At 36.5% G+C, this 22,233-nt stretch overlaps 2 protein-coding genes across 6 annotated transcripts in view; one reads left to right on the top strand and one right to left on the bottom strand.

The window, feature by feature from the left end:
• Positions 1-22,233, top strand: part of LOC150075921 (BMP-binding endothelial regulator protein-like) — a 210,069-nt gene that overhangs the window by 181,515 nt on the left and 6,321 nt on the right. The gene's annotated exons all lie outside the window — the stretch shown is intronic.
• LOC150075920 (cytosolic 5'-nucleotidase 3-like) overlaps positions 229-22,233 on the bottom strand; it is an 87,455-nt gene continuing 65,450 nt past the window's right edge. For 4 of the 5 annotated variants that reach the window (XM_090388037.1, XM_090388036.1, XM_090388039.1 and 1 more), the window contains 3 exons: positions 19,688-19,850; positions 5,335-5,532; positions 230-1,686 (listed from right to left, as the gene is read on the bottom strand). In XM_090388037.1, the coding sequence (XP_090244163.1) occupies positions 1,579-1,686; positions 5,335-5,532; positions 19,688-19,850 (469 nt within the window). In that variant the 3' untranslated portion in view covers positions 230-1,578. Of the gene's footprint in view, positions 1,687-5,334; positions 5,533-19,687; positions 19,851-22,233 lie in introns of all 5 variants that reach the window. The other variant, XM_090388038.1, reaches the window with a different exon arrangement.

The raw sequence follows: 22,233 nt of genomic DNA, 5'->3' as shown, positions 1-22,233 counted from the left end.
AGATATCTATAAAAAAAATTCCCCAAGGTGGATTTTTTTGATCCAATATTTATCTAATATAATATAAACTATTAGAAGAGAGGAGTGGTTCAAATAATGCTTTACATTAAATGGTACTTCGTTTAACAAAACATCAATAGGTCCAACAAATATGCCATTTAGAGTTATACTAGTAAATAAAAAAAAAATAAAAAAAATTGAGAAAATTATTATACTTTTACACTACTTAGTGTAAAAGAATATTTTTACCTTTGTATCCTTTTTCAACATGCCTAATATGAGAGGCATATTTTACATGTAATAATCCAAAAGAATTCACAAATGAGAACTTGGCTAATGTTTTTAGATCAGTATGCAGTTAATTACATGCTATAGCTTTGACTACGTGTAACCAACATGGTTATTAACTATCACAGAGTGAAACACCAGCAAATTACTGGTATAAGATTTTTCACTTCACATTAAAATAAATTACTAATTAAATGTTAACTTATACTCCAAACTATATAGGGCCAGAGGAGTTTACAATGTAACTATTTACATTCACCAGATAGTGTTCACTGTTAACAATGGACAGCATATTTTTTGCCATCACAGATTTGAACTCTGTACTTCAGTACAGATCACTCAGCTATAGCCCTCATTACTATCTTTATTAATGCAGGCTACACGACTATCTTTGCTAGGCAACTTAGGCACTGTCTGTTTAGTAATTATTGTTGCAATAGATGTTTTCCTTTTGCTATTTCATTTTACTATATGTTTCAGGATGGAAAAATATGTGAAGCAAAGCAAACTTTTGTTGCCTCTAGCTAGTATGCTTCAGCTGATATCTACTTTAATATCTATGGCAACGGTTTTCTTTATTATTCTCCTCAACTCTTTAAATAAATTCTATCACTTTTGTTTGTATTTGTTACAAATATCTTCCCAAGTCATAAGGCAATGCTTTGCTACTATTGTAGACTATAACATTTTCGTATAGGTATATATATCAAATATGTACAAATTAGCCCTGTCACATTCCTTGAGAATATGTTCTACAATTCTACAGTGTATTGCTTTTTATATACTACACAATACTGTGATAATTGAGTGCTATCCTAATACAATACTGTGATAACTGTGTGCTATTCTAATGCAATACTGTTTTAAAGCAGTTAGTTCATTCACTTTGTAGGCTTTTCTTCATTATTATTAGCAAATTTTGTTGTAATATAATGTATTTCTTGACAAAATTATAAAAATACTTATCTATATCATTATATACAAGCATATTTCTGGCACTGTTCGGTGCTTCTGTGGATGTAAAACTAGCATATTATCTGTTCTCAGAAATATTTATTGCTGCATACATATAAAATATACACACAAAATTTAGATCTAATTTTAAAACAATTACTAAATTACACTACAGTTCATCACCACATTCAAAACTGAAATACAATTTAAAGAGAAATTGTAAAAAATAAAACCAGGTAAAGCAAACATTCAGAAAAAAGTGGCATCATTTTGGGAAAAATAAATACTTTAAAAATAATAGCAGGAGAATTTTTCTCTCTAGAACAGTAAACATTTCTATTGTTCAACTATATGCTGTAATAATTCATTAACCATGTTCAATGTCTGATCATCGATCAATACAATATCATAGCCTTCAAGGTACTGAGGAAGTCTTTCTTCAATCTGTAAGAAAACACCAAATGAGAGAAAATATACTATAAATTATGATTAGAACTCTAATGCATTGTAAAATGTTTCAAAGCTATCCACAAATATATTATTTGGATACTGATTAGTTAAATTTGATTTGTTACACTAGTAGAAAACATTAGCCAAATAATTTCAGAAGGAACATCAAAAACCAGCAAATACATTAATGGCAGAATCTGGATACTAATTTTTATACTATTTATAATATTTAAACAGAAAAGTCAACATTAATGCCAATAAGCTGCAATAAACTTTCAGCATTATTGTTGTCTGACAAAGAACTCAAAGGTTTTGGACATTAAAAAAATAACTAAATCTGCAGGACATTGTCAATCCACTGCAGAAGTCAGTTTATGGAAATAGACCATAATCTGCCATGCTGATCCAGTGCAGGTTGGCAGACTGACCATATTTAGCAGTCAGGGGCTTGAACCCTGGTCTAATCTAAGAGCGTGTGCTACTGCACTCCTGCTCCTGACCACAGTTTTAAAACTGCAGCCATTATCAATCCACTGCAGGATGGAAGCCTCCTGAACGATTCATGTTAAGGGAAATGGACCATAATCTGCCACACTGGTCCAGTGTGGGCTGGCAGATACTGTATTTAGCAGTCAGGGGCTTGAACCCCAACCTACTCAGCTATGCAGGCCTTTTGGACATTAATACTTTCATTTTGTAATACTGTAATCATTTTGTAAGACATTTTGTAATACTGTTTTGCCTTTACATACATAATCTTGGCACTTATTTCCTTAGTAGCAAAAAAAATTTGTTTTTTTTTATTCTAAAAATGTTTATAAATTGATTAATCTAAAAATTTTAGATTAATCAATTTATAAACAATTTTTTATTTAATCACATAATATTCTTATCAGTCTCTTGCAAACTGTGGTGGACTTTTATTCCTCCCCAATATATCTGAATACATGATTGTTTATATGTATGCTGAAGCAATTTGAATATTAACTTGTTACTTGCTGTACAGAATTGCTCAGAAACAGATTGGCTTTCAGCCAAAAGAAACAAAAAAAGCTTTGCTAAAAGAGCGCTTTAAATAAATATGATATAGCTTTAGCTTATGTTAGAATAATTATCATATCTCATCGATTCTGTTATACTCAGTGGGTGTACAGACCATTATGACAGTATCATTTGGTCCTTCTGAACTATCAGCTTTCCATTCACTACCTTCTTCCATGCTATTGTATTTCTTGTTTAATTTGTGGATTTTTTAGAGGAGACCTTGTCTGACCAATCTGATTGAATAATATGATGCAGTCACAAAGGAACTAAATGTAAAAAATAATTTTGAAATTATATATTTTGATTTCAGTAAAGCTTTTGATAGTGATTGACATGAACTACTGTACAAATTGGAGCAGGTGGCATTAGGAGAAAGTTATTACTAAGGATAAAAAGATGGTTGAATAGCAAGGCGACAGAGTGGAATCCCCGAGGGTTTGGTGTTGGGGGCCCTTACTGTTTTCAATATTTATTAACAATATTGATGTGGTATGTAAAGTTTAACATCTTAGTTTCCTGATAATAAAGAGGTTGGCAGGCTGGTTAATAACAGATCAGGGTATGCTACTCCAACAAGACCTAGATAAATTAGACAGATGGATGGAAATGTGACAACTGATTTTATATTTGGGTAGCAGTAAACTACCCAAGAGGAGCTAAGAGAAATCCTGGAAGACAACAACGGAGATGGACAGATGAAATTCATGAGACTGTGGGTAGTAAATGGATGACCATTGCACAAAACAGAAGGAACTGGAAAGTTGCTGGAGAGGCCTTCATCCTGCAGTGGATTGAAAATGGCTGATGATGATGAAACTACTACCAAATTGCAATAACATACCAATTTGGTGGTAGAAATGAAGTTCTTTGAGCAGTGCAGATGGGCTGCTAGGTTAGCAGCCCATCTAGGTTCACTGAGTTCTGTGAGCTGCCTTAGCATATATAATTATATGCTAGGACAGCATATATATATAGCATATATAATAATGATATATAAGAATTTAGTCAGCAGGAACAAGGAGGTGATAATGTTGTTGTTATTAGGAAATAGTTAGGCTACACCTTGAATACTGCATACACATCTGGCAGACTTATTTTAAGCAGGTAGATCTGTGGAAATGGTTGCAAACAACCACAACAAGATTAGTTAGGGACACAAAAAAGTACTCTTAACCAAGAAAGAATTGATTTCTGTGAACTAAATCATCTGGAAATTAGGCACCTGTGATGAGACCTGATTCAAGTGTTTAAGGCTCTAAAAGGATTGAGTAAACTAAATACTGATGGCATCTTACTCATTCCTCCCCCCCCCCCCACACACACAAGGGGATAAATTTAAAGTGGAAAAGGATGGTTGCAGGAAAGATTATCAAGTGAAAAATATAAACACATTATTATATATGAAAATTTGTTTTCAGGTAAAAAGTAAATATTGTTAGAACAAACTTCTGTTTGGTGTTGTGGAAATAGTAATTTGACTAAATTTAAAGTAGGGTTAGACAAGTTATTAGAAGGGATGGGCAAATTAAATAGGCAATGTATTTATTTATTTTATTTTTTAAATTTTTTTTGCTATAGAAACTTTCTTCCTTGCATCGTTCCGCCGTTACTAATATTAAAACGTAAATTTTCTGGAAAACCATAAAAAGATCTTCAGGTAAAATCAGAGCTGGCAGGTAAGCATAATATACATACCCGCTGAGTTGCACTGACTCACATAGTGAATTTCAGTGTTTAGCATATGCAGTTTGTTATGCTGTTTTACAGAAATATTAATTTCTAAAACTGCAAAGTTTTTTCTCAGATACCTTGTACTTATGATTACCATGAAACCAAGAAGGCTTTTGAAAAATGTGCAAACTAGACTGATGACTAATTTCAACCAATTACAATTGGCTTATCCTCAAAAAAAAAAAAAAAAGTAATATGATGAGATATAACAATTTCTGTTAATGTTGAAATCTGTATGATATTCATCTAAAATTTTATACAACCATACATAATATCTGAACACATAAATTAAACATTTAAAAAGCTTTCATATTAGTAATGATTATCTGTTCATCTATATTATATGTATTAACACGTTTGTTGCTGGAACTAACAACCTTAAACCAGATTCAAATATCACAGAATTGAGTCAATCTGGACTGGGAGGGACAGTCATTTTTTGGCTTTCTTATTCATGGCTGTATTAGTCAGCAGCTGGCAAATGTTGCTTGACAAAAATATCTGTTTTCCTTCCAGCAAATCAGAAAACCATCCCCTCCAATAATTTGTCTAGTTCTTCCTTGAATTTATTCAAACTATCTTCTTCCACAACAACAGATGAAAGTTTGTTCCAACAATCAACTACTTGCTGGCCAAAGGCAAACTTAAGCATATCTATCTTACAACCATCCTTCCTCAATTTGAATTCTACTTAGTTCTGAAATTTTTCTTTAATGTGTTATCATAATTCTTTAGAGATCTTTCCATCCTCTTTCCCCCCCCCACCAAAAACAAATAAAAATAAATTTAAGAAAAGTTATTTTGCACAATGTGCAAAAAACATCACAAAACGTCACACACACCTCAAACAACAAACTGTTAACTAACCTTATCATTAAGAAAGCCAATTCGGAGAACATTTTCACCATTTGCTCCCTTGTCCATATCCAGATCTCCTAGCGAATCTCCAAGTAGTATTATGTTTTTCCTTCCTTCTATAAGTTTAAAATATTCTGGATTGTTCATAGAACTTTGATTTTTATTAAACATGTGGATCAGAGTTCCTTTAAATCCTGATAAGACACCCTACAGGAATGCCACAAAATATCAAGTTAGAAGTTAATATTTAATTCTAAACATAATCAGAATTTAATTTCATTGTTAAATGTGGCTTACCATATCATTTAGAACTCAAATAGAACCCAAGTTTTCCATGAAATTTTAACTGTAAATTCATTTGAGGTAACAAAGGATAAAAATGAATTTTACAAAGTTACTCACAGTTTTAATAAAAGAAAATAGTACATTTTTTTCATTTCATTTTTTCATAACTCAGTTTTATATGGTTAAGTACTGAATCTCACTGACAGAGGTTAACATGGAAAATCAGTTCAGAATTAATGGTGGAAAAATTATACTTCATACTGATATAAGTCACAGATAAACGTTGATAGTGAATTAACTTTACTGAAGACAAATGAATTAATTATTAAATAAACTTGGTTTTTACAAGGTTTCTAGTTTCCTCATATGGTTCTTGGTGAGAAAATTTCAAACCTAGTTAATGGAATGATTTGGGGTGCTTAAATAAACAAGCAATTGATATGAATTTGGTAGTGACAATCTGATTTGGCTGCTACAGCAAAATGAATTATGCTCTTTATATTCTATTATATGTAAAGCATATTCTACTATGCTATATGTAAAGCATAACTTTTTTGTGTATGAATCCTTTGTTAGAGTAGGTAAGGGGATTTGAGATCTTATCACTGTCTTTCACAACAAATGGGTACCAGTTTCTCATCTCCAGTTATAATTTGTTCCAGAAACAGCTCACTAGCTTGCTTTGATTCATAAGGAAAGCAAATGGATTCACTGTGTATAGTTATTACTGTATATGGTTATCCACTGAAAAAATTAGTCAAGAAACACTTGTCATGATAAACCGAAGACAACAAATGAAGAGCAAGATAAACACTGACAAGGACAAAATTGAGTATACTGAATTATGCAAAGCCACTAGAAAGAAACTCAGAGAGGACATAAGAAGGTTTAACAAAAGAAAAGTAGAACAAGCATTAAGGGAAAACAAAGGACTTAAATCAGCAGCCATGAGCAGTAATACAGAAAGACAAATGGTACTTGAAAGTGAAGAATAGCGATGGTGTATTTATAAATAGCAGAAGGCCACTATAAAGAATTATATAAGGAGTAAGGGAATGACGCAAGCAGTGGGGAAGATGGGTCACAAATTAGCAACACATACGCCATACCCGATATCCTTCCTGATGATGTAAAATATGCATTGAAGAAAATGAAGGATCAGAAAGCCCCAGGTGAAGATGAAGTTACTGTTGAGTTGTTAAAATTGGGAGGAAGGACTTAACACAGAAACATTCTCAAGTATGGCAAGACTCTTCACAAAATACCTTAGGAAAGGCATGACACCTAAGGAGTGAAATAATGCAATCATAACTTTGCTGCTTAAGAAAGGAAATCAATCAGAAAATGGAAATTATAGAACAATTAGCTTGTTGTCCCACATCTACAAGTTGTTCACAAGGGTCATTACTAACAGATTAGAAAGAATACTTGATGAAAATCAACCAAAAGAGCAAGCTAGCTTTAGGACAGGATTCTCAACTATGGATCACCTTCACGTAATATCGCAGCTAATGGAGAAAGTAAATGAATATAAAACACCATTATGCCTGGCATTTGTGGATTATGAAAAGGCATTTGACTCCATACAGCATAAGGCAATGTTTCGGGCACCAGAAAGACACAGCATAGATACCCCGTACATTATGATATTGAACAGCTCCAACAGTAAAATTAATTGCCAGTCTCCAAACTGAGGGATCATATAATGTTCGATCCTGATACACTGTTACATTAAACTTCTCAGTAAAAAAAAAAAAAGAGAGAGTCCTATAATTTTATTACGCAGTACTCCAAAGGCTGTATTATGATTTTGAAGAAAATATTTGAGAACACTACCTTGTTTATTAGACTAGACAAAGACAGTGGCAAATTTAAAATTGAGAAAGGAGTTTGACAAGGAGACACAATATCTCCGAAGCTGTTTACTGCTGCCCTTGAGGAAGCTTTCAGAAGATCAGACTGGTCGCAGAAAGGAGTCAATGTGAATGGAGAGTATCTAACGATTTGCAGATGACATTCTGATCATAAGCCATGATCCCAAAGAATTAAGAGGAAAATCTTAAAATCAGTTATGCAGAGTTAGTAAAGATTTCGGACTAAAGATGAATATGGCTAAAACAAAAGTAATGATGAACAAGTACAGTAGGGCCTCACTCATACGGTGGGTTATGTTTCAGATCTCCGCCGAAAAGTGGAAAATAGCCTTTATTTCACTTGCAAATTCATATAAAAGCCTAATAACATGTTTAAACTATCATATATTAAGTGAGCAACAGAGCTCAAAAACGATACGAAAATCAAATGAATATACAGTACATATATTGCTTACGTTAACATTTTCGCCCTTAGCTTATAGTGATTGATGAATGTAAATTTGAAAAAAAATGAATACAGTGGGGCCTCGTACGGCGAACTTTTCATACCACGAACCCGGGGTTTAACCTCTTCCTTTACTATTTTTCCCTATTTTCGTGACAAAAAAATACTAATTTTTATTGCTTTTATGGCGTGTAATACGATGCTTGATTATGGAACAAATTGAAGTATTCAATGAGATGTTCAATGTTGTACATTCCTAGAATTATTATCCCGATCAGAACTGCAATATTCTTCAGTCATTACCCATAATTAATTCTTCATTATTAATTATCCATAATTAATTCTTGAAAACGAAACAGACAACCTCATGCAGCACAGTGCTCAGGAAAGAACACCAGGTGACAACAATATGCAAGGTATCAGCAGGCATCATCTGACACTTGTCTCAGATAAAAATATTCCAAGAAACGCACCCACCGGTGAATGGCCACAAGAGCCATATTGCGATGAATGCACTACTTTACCATGCGCTGACGGTTTCACTCAGGTGACCCTTCACTGCTTCTGACAGCGGCGCCTCAGTAGCCAGGTGGGCAGGAGCAGCAGTGCATAACACATGCTTCTTGATTAGACTGGGGTTCGAGCCCATGACCACCAAATACGGAGGATGCGGAAAAGTCAGAGAATGACCACTGCATATCCCCCGGAGTAATATGGCCTTAGTTGCTAATGCTCCCAAATAACAAACAAGCTTCTGACAGCTTCACTCAGGTAAGTACTGAAAGAACAAATTCGTACATGACCACGAGATATCTTGGGATAATAATTTATGACATTAAAATGCTAACCCGAGTTAACTTGGGATAATCAGGGAAGTGGTTAATGCAAACACAACACACATTCTGTTTTATTCACCAGGTCTTTCTTTTGTTTCAGGAAAGTTCCAAATTTGTTTTTTGAAACTTTCTTTTGAAAAAGAGTTTAAAAAAGATTCAAAAAATGGGTCCTAAGAAAAGTGTCGGTGTAAGTCAGCCCAAGAAAACACTCAAGAAGATCACCATTGAAACCAAGAAAGACATCATTGCCAAGCATGAAAAAGGAGCTAGGGTAGTTGATCTGGCAATTGAATATGGAGTCAACAAATCCACCATTGGAACCATCTTGAAGAACAAGGAGACCATCAAGGATGTTGAGGTTGCAAAGGGAGTGACCAGATTAAGTACCCTAAGAAACCCCCATCATTGAAGAAATAGAGAACTTGCTGCTACTGTAGATCCACCAAAAGCAAATGGTAGGAGATACCATCAGCAAAGAAGTCATAGGTCTGAAAGCCAAGCATATCTATGCTGACCTGAAGGAAAAAACTCCAGGGCCAAGCTCTGAAGAATCTGAATTTAAGGCAAGCAGGGGATGGTTTGAGAAGTTTAAGAGGAGGACTGGCAATCAGTGTCATAAGGCATGGGGAGGCAGCAAGTGCTGATAAATTTGCCAAGAAATTTCAGAAGCTCATGAAAGATATCTACCACAACAGGTCTTCAACTATGATGAAACTGAGCTTTTCTGGAAAAAAATGCCCAGCAAAACCTACATCACAAAGGAAGAACAAGCTCTGCCAAGCCACAAGCCTATAAAGGACAGACTGACTCTCCTCTCTGCCGCCAATGCTAGTGGAGACCTGAAGATCAAGCCCCCCTTGGTGTATCATTCTGAAACACCAAGAGCATTTAAGAAGCACTCAATTGTCAAAGGTAAACTTTGAGTCTACTGGAAATCTAACCCAAAAGCTTGGGTTACTAAGCTTCTTTTCAAGGACTGGGTGCTTGAAGTCTTTGCACCTACAGTGAAGAAATACCTGGAGGAAAAGAACTTGCTACTGAAGGCTGTCCTCACCATGGATAATGCACCTGGCCACCCACTTGATTTAGAAGATGCCCTGGAATTGGAGTTCAGCTTCCTGAAGATTGTTTTCTTACCTCCCAAAACTACACCTCTAATTCAGCCAATGGACCAGAATGTCATAGCACACTTCAAGAAACTCTACACCAAAGCACTTTTCACCAGGTGCTTTGAAGTTTGCCATGCTTCCAGCTTCATGACATTGAGCAAATTTTGGAAGGAAGAATTTAACATTGTGCACGCCATTAGACTCATAGAAAAAGCTTGGCGTGAAGTGTCAGTCAGTAACCTGAACTCTGCCTGGAGAAACCTGCGGCCAGCCTGTATTCAAGGAGAAGAACCTGATAATGCTCCTTAGCAGCAGCTAAGGACCTGGACTTGGAAGTGGAAGAAGAAGATGTGGAGGAGTTAATAGAGGAGCATGAAGTGCAGCTGACCACAGAAGAACTGAAGGAGCTGAATAAACATCAAATTTGGGAAACGGAAAAAAATGTTTCCTCAGAGGAGGAGAAAGAGGAAAACATCACCAAAGGTCCAATGTCTTCAGCTACTATCAAAGAGATTCTTCAGGACTGGAAGAAGCTTCACAACAGGGTGTTGGAGTGGCACGCCAACACAGCTGAAGTGAACAGAGTGGGGGTGTGTTATTTGGTTTTTAGGAGCATTAGCAACTAAGGCCATATTGCTCCGGGATATGCGGTGGTCATTCCCTGACCTTTCCGCATCCTCCGTATTTGGTGGTGACGGGCTCGAACCCCGGTCTAATCAAGAAGCGGGTGCTACGAACTGCTGCTCCTTCCCACCTGGCTATGGAGGCGCACACAGAGTGGGGGACCTCTACAATGACATAGCACTTCACTACTTCAGGAGCCTCCTTAAAAAGAGAGAAAAGCAATCAACACTGGATAGATTCTTCAATGCTAAAAAGCAGAAACAGGCAGAAGAACTTGAAGAACCTGTAACCATGAAGAAGAATAAATAGTGTATGTAAATGATGGCCTTTTTTTGTGGAGGGTCCAGTACCAATTAATTTATTTCCCATAGGATACTATGGAAAATCGTGTTTCGTACCAAGAACCAGTTTGCAGAACAAATTAAGTTCGTGGTACGAGGTCCCACTGTATATTTTTTGTAGGAAGGATAAAGAAGATAGCACATTTTCATCATCTGACTCATTAACAAATCTTATTTGTTTTGACAATGGAAACTTGGTTGAAGCTCTTGCAGGGATTTGTGTTGCTGTTAACTTTGAAGATTGTTCAAGGCTAGCTGTTTCTGTCGAAGGTTGTGATGGTACTTTCATAAAGTAGGAAAACAATAAACTTTGCCTCATGAATTTCCATCTCCTTTCCCTTAGAATTTCTTTATAGCATGCAATATTGTCTAGAAGTCTTGCATTCACTTTAGAACTTCTTTCGAAATTTGGATCAATTCTCTCAAAAGCTGTCATCCCCGTTTCTATAGAGTTGATAGCTTCTTCCAATTCCTCTGGTCATTTCTCTAGGGATAGCAGGAATATCATCAGGATGGGACTCCTCTTCGTGAAACATCCTTCTTTGCTTTTCAATCAGAAGATCTTCATCCATTAGGGTCTCATTGTGAGAGACAAGCAATTCTGCACACACACCCTCAGGCTCAACTTCCAATTCTAATTCCCTTGCCATTTCCACAACATTTGTTTGAGAATTCAGTGACTTCCTTCACTGAATTCTCAAAGCCTTCAAAATCATCCATAAGTGTGAGAAGTAGCTTCTTCCAAGCACCTTTCAATGTTGTTTCTTTAACTTCCTCCCATGCATCTCAAATAGTTTTTATGCCATCCAAAATCGTGAAGCCTTTCCAAAATGTTTTTAATTTATTTTGTTTATGCCCAGCTACTGTATCACTGTCTAAGGCATTTATAGCTGCAGCAAAAGTTCTTCTTAAGTAATAAGATTTAAATGCTGCAATTACACCTTGGTCCATACTGCAGCAGAAAAATAACATTTATCTCCTTGTACAAACCAATTAGAGCTCTAGGATGGCCAGGAGCATTGTCTGCAAGAAGTAAAATCTTAAAAGGAATTTTCTTTTCCTTGTAATAAGTCTCAACTGTAGGCTTAAAATAGTCTGTGAACCAATTTGAGAAAAGACCTCCAGCATCCATGCTTTTGAATTAGATTTATAATAAACAGGGAGGCTAGCTTTTGCATAGTTCTTTAGGGCCCTAGGATTTTCTGAGTGATAAATCATCATAGGTTTTAACTTGAAATCACCAGCTGCATTAGCCCCTAAGAAGAGAGTTAGCCTGTCTTTTGCAGCTATGAAGCCAGGCATTGACTTCTTCTCTTTAGCAATAAAAGTCCTAGACGGCATCTTCTTCAAATATAGGGCCATTTCGTCCACGTTGAAAATCTGCTATTTAGTATATCCACCATCTTCAATGATCTTAGAAAGCCCACATGGATAACTTTCTACAGCTACTGTATCAGCACTAGCTGCTTCACCTCACTTTGATGTTGTGGAGATGGCTTCTTTCCTTAAACCTATTAAACCAGCCTCTGCTAGCTTCAAATTTATTCTCAGCAGCTTCCTCACCTCTCTCAGCCTTCATAGCATTGAAGAGATTTAGGGCCTTGTCCTGGATGATGGTTCGGCTTAAAGACACGTTGTGACTGGTTTGATGTTCAATCCACATCAGTAAAGGTTTTTCCGTGCCAGCAATAAGGCTATCACATTTTCTTATAACTTTAGTGTTCACTGGTGTAGCACTTCTAATTTCCTTCAACACTTTCTCCTTAGTGTTCACAACTGTACTAACTGTTTGGCGAGCCAAACCTAGCTTATGGCCTATCTCAGCCATAGACATACCTTGCTCACTTAGTTTAATCATTTCTAACTTGGCATTTAAAGTAAGAGGCTTACAACTCCTTTTTTTTATCACTAGTACTACACTTAGATGCCATTGTAATTAGCACAAAAATATTATATATGATAACTTTAAAAAGTTTGAAAATTTGGAAAATTACCAGAATACAAAGAGATGTAGAGTGCACAAGTGCTGTAAACAAACTGAATCACCAACAATAAAATGGTGCGTGAAGCTATTCTCGGACCCTCTGCTGAGCATGTCATGCGCAAAAATGCCAAAAAAGCAACAAACATGGATATAATTGGAAACCGCCGTATTAGGGGAATGCCGTAAAGCACTACTGTATGTCACAGAAAAGGATATAATCATTGAAGGAGCAGTAATTGGAAAGGTGGATTCATATACTTATCTGGGATAAGTCATTAGCTGTAATAATGATAAATGGCTGGAAGTCAAGAGAAGGGTAAATTTTGGATGAATAGCATTCAGGAAATATAGTCATACTGAGGAGCAATATCCCAATTTGTGTGAAACATAAAATAATGGACCAAACTATATTCCCCATCATGACTTAGGTAAGTAAAACTTGGGCATTCACCAAAAGGGAAGAGAAGCTAAAAACTACACAGTGAAGAATGGAACAAATTATATTAGGAATCAGACTGTTAGATAAGAAGAAAAACACGGATTAGGCAGCAAACAAATAAATGACACGAACTGAAATGAACTTGGGCAAGACACACAGCTCAAAGTCATGATGAGAATGGTACCCAAGAGGAGCTAAAAGAAAACCTGGAAGACACTAGCAGAGATGAACAGATGAAATTCATCAGTTGATTGGTATTAAATGGATGACCATTGCACAAAACAGAAGAAACTGGAAAGACCTTCATCCTGCAGTGGATTGAAAACAGCAGATGATGATGACGATGGTTATCCACTTATCTGGAGAATCATTTGAAGTCCAAAATCTTTGCAAAACCTATGCTACAAATGTTTCCTCCTGTTTTACATTGCTTTTTTTTTTTTTTTTTTTTTGTTATTATTATACTGGTGTTTCCCCTTGTGGATGAAAATTTTCTCATACCCAACTAATTGCTAAAAACAGTGACAAATTCCTACGTTCCAATTATTATCCCATTGCATTTACCTCTTTTTCCAGAGTGATAGAGAAATCCATCAACTGCCAATTCTTACACTCAGCATTAGCATTAGTACAGACATATGATGCAAAACGAAAAAAAAAAAAAAAAAAAAATTTCCCTTCCCATTTCACCCATCCAGTCACTAAATGTTTGTCTAGTTCAGCCTTTACCTTATTTAAGCTGTCAACTTTCACAACAACAGATGGAAGTCTGTTCCAGCAATCAACTACCCGCTGGCTAAAGGCAAACTTCCACACATCTATTCTACAACTATCTTTCCTCAATTTGAAGCTATGCCACCTCAGGTTCATAATCTGAGCAAGTGGAAGAATCCCATCAGCACTGAGCCTGCTCAAACCATTCAAGGCCTTATACACCTCAATCAGATCACCTTGCAGGTACCTAGTCTCCAGATGCTGCAACTTGCAGAACTTCCTTTCTTGGTAAGAACACCCCTTTGTTCCTCTCACAAATTTTGTTGCCCTTCTTTGTACTCATTCTAGTAACACTACATCCTTCTTGAAATGAGGTCTCTAGACCTGCACACAGTACTCAAGGTGTGGCCTGACCATTACCTTATACAAGGGGATAATCACCTCCTTGTTTCTGCTAGCAAAATTCCTATATATCATTGATAAGACTCCATGACCTGCTCTGGCAGCCCGTCTGCACTACTCAGAGAATTTCATATCTGACTGCACAATTACCCCAGGTCTTTTTCACTCTCCACTTCCCTGAGTGTAGCACCACAGAGTTTGTATGTTTCTTTTGGGTTACTGCTACCCATATGCAGTACTCTGCATTTGTCAATGTCAGCTGCCACTTCTCAGCCCATCTGCCTAACTTTTCTAGATCCTGTTGCAGCAGCATACTGTCTTTACTGTCATTAACAACTCTGCCAACCTTTATCTGCAAACTTGGGCATTAAGCCTGATATTCCTTCATTGACATGATTGATAAATACACAAAACAACAATGGGCCCAGCACTGAACCCTGGGGGACTACACTAATAACATTAGTCCACGAAGAGCAGTCCACTGATTACCACTCTCTGTAGTCTCCCACTCAACCATCCCTTTATCCATTGTAGCAACTTGCCCTTAATGGCATACCTGTCCAATTTGTACAGCAGTCTTCCATGTGCAACAGTATCAAAAGCTTTCCTGAAATCCAAATATATATCAAAATTATTTTTTTGAATACAGTTCCTTCGTAACCACATCATAGTACCCAACCAAATTGGTCAGACAAGACCAATTCCTTAACAAACCCATGCTGTGTCTGAACTATTACTGCAGTCTTGTCTAGATGATCCTGCAATGCTTCTTTGACCAGTGACTCCATTATTTTCCCTGGAATAGAAGTTAAACTAACAGGTGTATAATTAGTTGTCAAATTCAAATAATTTGTCAAATTATTTGAATTGTGGATATACTTGCACATCTCCAGTCCATGGGGACCTCCCCTGAATCTAAGGATGCTCTCATAATTATGGCTAAGGGCTTGCTTACTTCCCTCACTGCCTCCTTCAATATCTGGATAGATTTCATCCACCCCAGGTGCCTTTTTTTATGTTTAACTTCAACTATTTCTCCTCCACTTTGCTCTTCATTATTACAAAATCATTTAGCTGCATGTTAGAGTTTAGTAAACCCCTTCCTTACAGAATTCCTCCTGTGTGAATGTAGATGCAAAATATTCATTCAGTTTGTCAGATATCTGAGCAGGATCATCAACAGTCGAACCATCAACACGAAGCAGACCAATCTGATTCATCCTTTCCTTCTAGAGTTTACATAAATAAAGGTCTTTATTGTTTTTATTTGCATCCTTTGCCAAAGATTTCTCATAATCTGCCTTCGCTTGTCTAACTTTCTTTGTGACTTGATTACAGACTAGCTTATATCTACCATAGTCTTCTGTGTTGCCTGATAATTTATATGGATCCATGCATTTTTCTTCTCTGCCATGAGTCTCATTAGTTCAACTGACATACATTTAGGTCTAAATCTTGAACAGTATTTCTTAGTTGGTATGAAAAACCTAGTAGCATCCAAGATTAATTACTTGAAGGCTTCCCATTTAGAATTCGCTGTTGTTAACATCATCAGTTGATTCCACTGTACAGAATTTAAAAACTGTCTGAGATCACTGTAGTCACTTTTATGAAAGCAAAAACTCTTCCCTTTACCCTTGATGGTAGTTACATCTTTAAGTAAATCCCACATCAGTACACTGCGATCACTATCACCTAGTGGTTCCTTTATTACCTCCTTTCTTAAACTCTTCCATCTGATCAATGATTGCCAATATGAATTCCATCAATGTCAATTCACCAGTGATATTTTGGTTATATTACTCACGGAAAAGATCAATGGAAAAGTTTGGTGAAACCCAAGCACTGTGCCAAGACTGTGGCACACATCTAACTATCTTCTAACTTCTCAACTAATGCTGGCGTTTCTCAAGGTTCTGTTCTTCCTCACACTTTTTTTTATTCTATATATTAATGATCCTCTAATGACTGGAAATTCTGCCCATAGTTTTACTGATGACAGCGACCTTCCCATTTGAGAAACTTTGCCCTGTACAAACAAATTCAACTTCTTGTATATCCACCACTACCAATTCCTTAAATGATGATCTCTAGGTAATTCTCCAGCATATCAAAAAAATTTAGTTAACTTCAATCTTTATAAAATACTGTCTCATTTCTCACAAAAAAGTCTAGATAACACTCAGATTTCTAAAGATCACATATCTTATAAGTATATTACAAATACTACTTCCTCTACATTGAAAACACTAGCTTTTCTTTTTCACTCCTGGCATAACTGTTCTTCTAAACAACTCACTCACTCACCCACCTACTCACTCACTGTCATTTATCATCCACCAACTCCAAGCTCAGAGAACTAACTTTTCCTCTTATTCATTTATTTCTTCTACTTCTGTTCTTTGGAACAATCTTTCTTCACACATTTCATGAAAATTGTAAGTTACAGAAATCCGAGACCAATGTCAACAAGTACCTTCTACCCGTACGTGGTACTAAACTACTATAGATTCTTACACCGATGAGCCAAAACATTACGACCCCCGACCTAATATGATGTTGGTCCTCCACGTGCAGCCAAAACAGCTCGTACCCGACAATGCATGGACGCTACAAGATTTCTAAATGTGTCTTGTGGTATCTGGTACCAACACATAACCAGCAGATCCTTTAACTCCTGTAAGGTCTGTGGTTGAAATGCCGCAGATTGGAGTTGTTCCAACACAAAACAGATGCTTGATAGGATTGATGTCTGGGGAATTTGGAGGCCAGGACAATACCTAGAAGTCTTCCTCGTGTCCTGCCAACTAGTCTCGAACAATCCAGGTGGTACATCATGCCGCATTATCCTGTTGAAATACAGCACTGCCAGAGGGGAAGACCGTTGCCATGAAAGGGTGTACCTGGTCAGCAATGATGTTTAGGTAAGTGGCAGACATCAGAGTGCCTGGCACATGGATGACTGGAGCACCCAGGGTATCCCAGCAGAAACATTGCCCAAAGCATGACACCACTGCCACCAGCTTGTTTTCATCCCACAGTGCATCCAGGCGCTATCACTTCCCCAGGTAAACGATGCACGTGTACTCGGCCATCCACATGGTGAAACAGGAAACGTGATTCATCGGATCAGACTATCTTCTTCCAATCATTCAAGGTCCAGTTTCGATGCTCATGTTCCCATTGTAGGCGCTGTCACCGCTGAACCGTGGTTAGCATGTGCACTCAGAGCAGCCTGTGGCTACGCAGCCCCATTTTCAGCATGGTTCGATGTCTGCGTGTTGTGACACATTACTCCCGTCACCAGCATTTCAATTACTGGCGAGTTGCACCACAGTCGCCCTTCTGTTGCCACGTACCATTCGGGAGAGCCTTCACTCACCTCGAGTATCGATGAGCCGTGGTTGTCCAATGCCTCACTGGCAGTTTGTGGGTTTACCCTCCTCGGACCACTTTCGGTAGGTACCGTGAGCACCCCACCAGCCGTGCTGTTTCGGATATGCTCTGACCCAGTCATCTGGCCATTACAATTTGGCCTTTGTCAAACTCGCTTAAGTCTGCTGTCTTTCCCAACTGAAGAACAAGAGTAACACTGATTAAACAGAGCTCAGTATCAGGTGTTTTTTATACCATGTCCTGACTCGTGCACATGCCGTAGTTCACCTGCAGCTGCTTCGATTTGCATAACGACTCGCTGGTCATAATGTTTTGGCTCATTGGTGTGTATCTTTCATGTTTGGATTCACCTTGTTAAGATGAGTATAATCACAAATGTGCCCTGTATTGCATCTTCAACAATTTCAAGTTATAATCCAAGATTTACTTCCAGCACACTATGCAGGCCTTCAAATACTGATCTCAGTTGCTCAACCAGAATAAAGTGAATAGGACAGATCAATGTTCTCAAACAAAACTATGTATTAATAAGTTAGTTAATGCATGCAGTGCATTACATTTCAGGCATGTTTGACCTTTTCCTTAAATTAAATGGTTTTTTTTTCATTTTCTGTGATTAACAGAAATTAAAAGTAAATATAGTTATCTTCTTATCAATTAATTACTAGGATAAAAACTTTATTGAGCATTTAATCAACCTCTATAGGTTTACGTTCTCTAAACTTGGCTATTTAGTTTAATTAAACCTGTGTAATATTTATTATTCTCCTCTCGTATTACTCTTTTTTTTTTCCCCCATCTCTTTTCTCTCTGTATTTATGTATCTCGTCACAAGCGATATCACCTTCACAAGTCTTACATAATGATACATGCAAAGTATGCACAGACTGTCTAAACTAACAGTACTGCATTAGAACTACATTTAATCTATGAATTGCTTTTTTGTATACAGATTGTATCGAAAAAAGAACTAATAACTGCCAGGATTTCTATTTGATTTTAATTTGTAATTAAAACTAAAATTTTGCATTTAGGCTTTTAACAAGCCCACACATAAAAAATTTCAAAAAAATCCATCCATTGGGAGTGTCTCTGTTACATGTGTATGGAAGGAGATGGTAAAGACAATAGATACTTAGCATATATATATATATATATATATATATATATATATATATATATATGCACCTAAAAAATGACAACTAAGGTTATCAGTGTTTCAAAACAAAAAAAAAAAAAGACTGCATTTAGATTTTGTTATATCAGTAGCTCTTGAATTCCTCTGGAAATCACAGTTCAGTAATGGGATTCATCTGTAGTCTTTATTTATACTTAAACTTTAATTTTAATATGCAGTATGTTTGTCAACACAATGACAACACTAATTCCTACTCATCATACAATGTTTCTTTACGCAAGAGGAACACTCAGTTTTATATATATATAGAGGGAAATGTACGAGCCAGCTCCCTCAAAACAAGCAAGTTAAATTTCTTTCATGATACAATAAAGGGGGAAACTTTACTTACTTTGATTATTAATAAAAATAACAAGTACATTTGATTATTTAAATCATCTAAAAGTATGGCCTGGAATGATCAGCACTTCATGGCAATTTCATTTGAAAGCAACATGCTACATGTATATGATGTACTTATTAATATCCAGCTCGGGACCCCGGGGGTGTGCCAAGCCCATACTCACCAGATGTGAGCCCCTGGGGTATGTTCTATAGCTGCTGATAGTACAAGCATGTGGTGCCTCTAATGGCAACCATCAAGGATGGCAGCAGACATTTTACACAAAAGAGATATTTATATTGAGAGATAAGAGACATTTATATAGAGATATAAAAAATAAAACTATATATTTTAAAAAATATAATTTTATAATTATACTAAGTATTATACTACCTCATCATCAAATTCCATGAAATTAGAAATAACTTTTATGTTGGGATAAAACACATCATGATAAGAAAGTACTTCCTCTAACAGATCTCCAAGTCCAGCAGATATTATTAGGACTGGAATGTTGTAATCATTCAGTGTAGTAAACAAAGTATGTGCACCATCTCTATGAAGTTAAAAAAAAAAAAAAGGGAAGAAAAAGAGGGGGGGTGGGGTCAAGAGAGATATCAGCGAGTTTTCACATCTTTATTTTTGCACATTAAATAGCAAAAGAAAATTTCTCTAAGAACATTGCATGCATTATGTTGAACTGGTTATGCTTCATTCAAAATATGAATTACTTTTAAATATAAAAATTTTAAATATACACTAAAATAATTCTATTCATAGTCAAAGTCTAAAGTGAATAAATACTAGACAATCCCAGAAATCTGTTAAGAAATTCACTAATGAAGAGGCTAGATTATTATAGTGACCAGATACTTTCATTTAAATATTATAAATCTGGTGACATTAAAACAGTATTTCTCCCCCCCCCCCATTTTATTGTAGTCTTCGCTACCCTATCTTTGACCACCTACTGAAAAACATAGCAGTAATCTAGCTATAAAAACACAGCTTCAATGAACAGTTGTCAGCCAACTTTTCAGTGTATATCATTCATATGATATACACTGAAAAGACAGAATTCTTGGGATACCTGGTTCCTGGATAATGTGTGCTACCCCTCTCGCTAGTGGATGAACCCACCACTTGGCAGGTATATAGATACACTGCATTCACGCAGATGGAATTCAATGTCAGTATGGATAAGCGGAGATGGGGAAAACCCCTAGTGCCGTTAGACACGAACACACTATATACACTATGTATAAACATTGTGATTTTTCTCTGTCACAGAAGCAAAGTGAGCCACAATCACTACCCAATTCTGTGTGTGTGTGAAAACTGCCTAATGCATATGTTTTAGAAATGTGTGGAGTACTGCAAAAAAAAAAAATGTACAGGCAACCCCCATATAACACAGTACTTCTACAACACTGTTTCGCTCTAACACAGTTTGAGAATTGCAGCAATCCTCGCAGAACACGGTACTTATATAATATGGTTTTTCTCTAACATGGTTTCAGAATTGTGGTAAATCTTACATAACACGGTATTTTTGAGCTTTTGTGCTGGGAAAACCCTGCTATTATGTTAGATGTAATTTTCAATGTTTCCATTCCTTTTTGTGAATCCCTGCTGTTGACACGCTAGTCGTTATCACCTTCGTGATAGTAGTAGTAGTAGTAGTAGTAGTGGCACATGATGCAAGAAAGCAAGTGTAGGAGCTTATGCAGCATCAGCCAAAAAAAAAAAAAAAAAAAATCACACCATTCCCTCCAAATGCCTGTCCAGTTCCTCCTTAAATTTATTTAACCTATCAACTTCCACAACGACAGATGGAAGTTTGTTCCAGCAATTAACCACCCGCTGGCTAAAGGCAAATTTCCGCACATCTATTCTACATCTGTCCTTTCTTAATTTGAACTTATGTCCCCGTAGGTTCGTAATCTGAACAAGTGGAAGGATCCCATCAGAATTCAGCGTGCTCAACCCATTCAAGGCCTTATAGACCACAATCAGATCACCGCGCAGGTGCCTAGTCTCCAGCCACTGCAATTTGCAGAACTTAAGCCTCTCTTGGTAAGAGTATCCCTTCATTCCCCTCACCAATCGTGTTGCTCTTCTCTGTACACGCTCAAGCAAATCTACATCCTTCCTAAAATGAGGCCTCCAGACCTGTACGCAGTACTCAAGGCGTGGCCTGACCATTGCCTTATACAGAGGGACAATCACCTCCTTTTCCCTGCTAGCAAAATTCCTATATATCATTGACAAAACCCCATGACCTGCCCTAGCAGCCTGTCTGCATTGCTCAGAAAACTTCATATCTGACTGCACAATTACTCCCAGGTCTTTTTCATTTTCTACCACCTTAAGTGTAGTACCACACAGTTGGTACGTTTCTCTGGGGTTACTTCTACCCATATGCAGTACTTTGCATTTGTCAAGTTTTTCTAAAGCACATTTCTGGAGGTCACTACCACAAAACAAAAACAATTTGCAGTTTCCGGTTTATTAGTCTTTTCTGTTAGTGTAATCAATTATAAATGGGTAGTAAACTTGATCTTGCATTTGCTAAAGTACTAATAGCTGAAATTCTGTGGAATTTCACGTTATTATGGTGAAATGTGTTTCCCCTTCCATGAAATATTCAATCATATAAAAAACATAAATTTTCAGAAACTCATTACTCCATATCTCACTTGTGCATATTGTGTTTGTTGCAACTTGCGCATACCATGTTCTTCGTTATTAATTGCTTATCATTTTTACTGTTTTAAATTTTACAACAAAAAAAAAAAAAAAAAAAAGTCAGTGAACAGAAATATCAATTAGTTAGTATGTACATATTACAGATGTATTAATTAAGCTATGTACATAAGCGTAAATTTATTTTTATTTTGCTAACTGGAAAATATTCTTCTGATTTTCACATATCATTT

Source organism: Mastigoproctus giganteus, chromosome 13 (assembly GCF_048544385.1).
Source record: "Mastigoproctus giganteus isolate SK-2022 chromosome 13, ASM4854438v1, whole genome shotgun sequence".
NCBI lineage: Eukaryota > Metazoa > Arthropoda > Arachnida > Uropygi > Thelyphonidae > Mastigoproctus > Mastigoproctus giganteus.
Note: the sequence above shows the minus strand (reverse complement) of the source record. Positions and strands in the feature narration are given on the sequence as shown.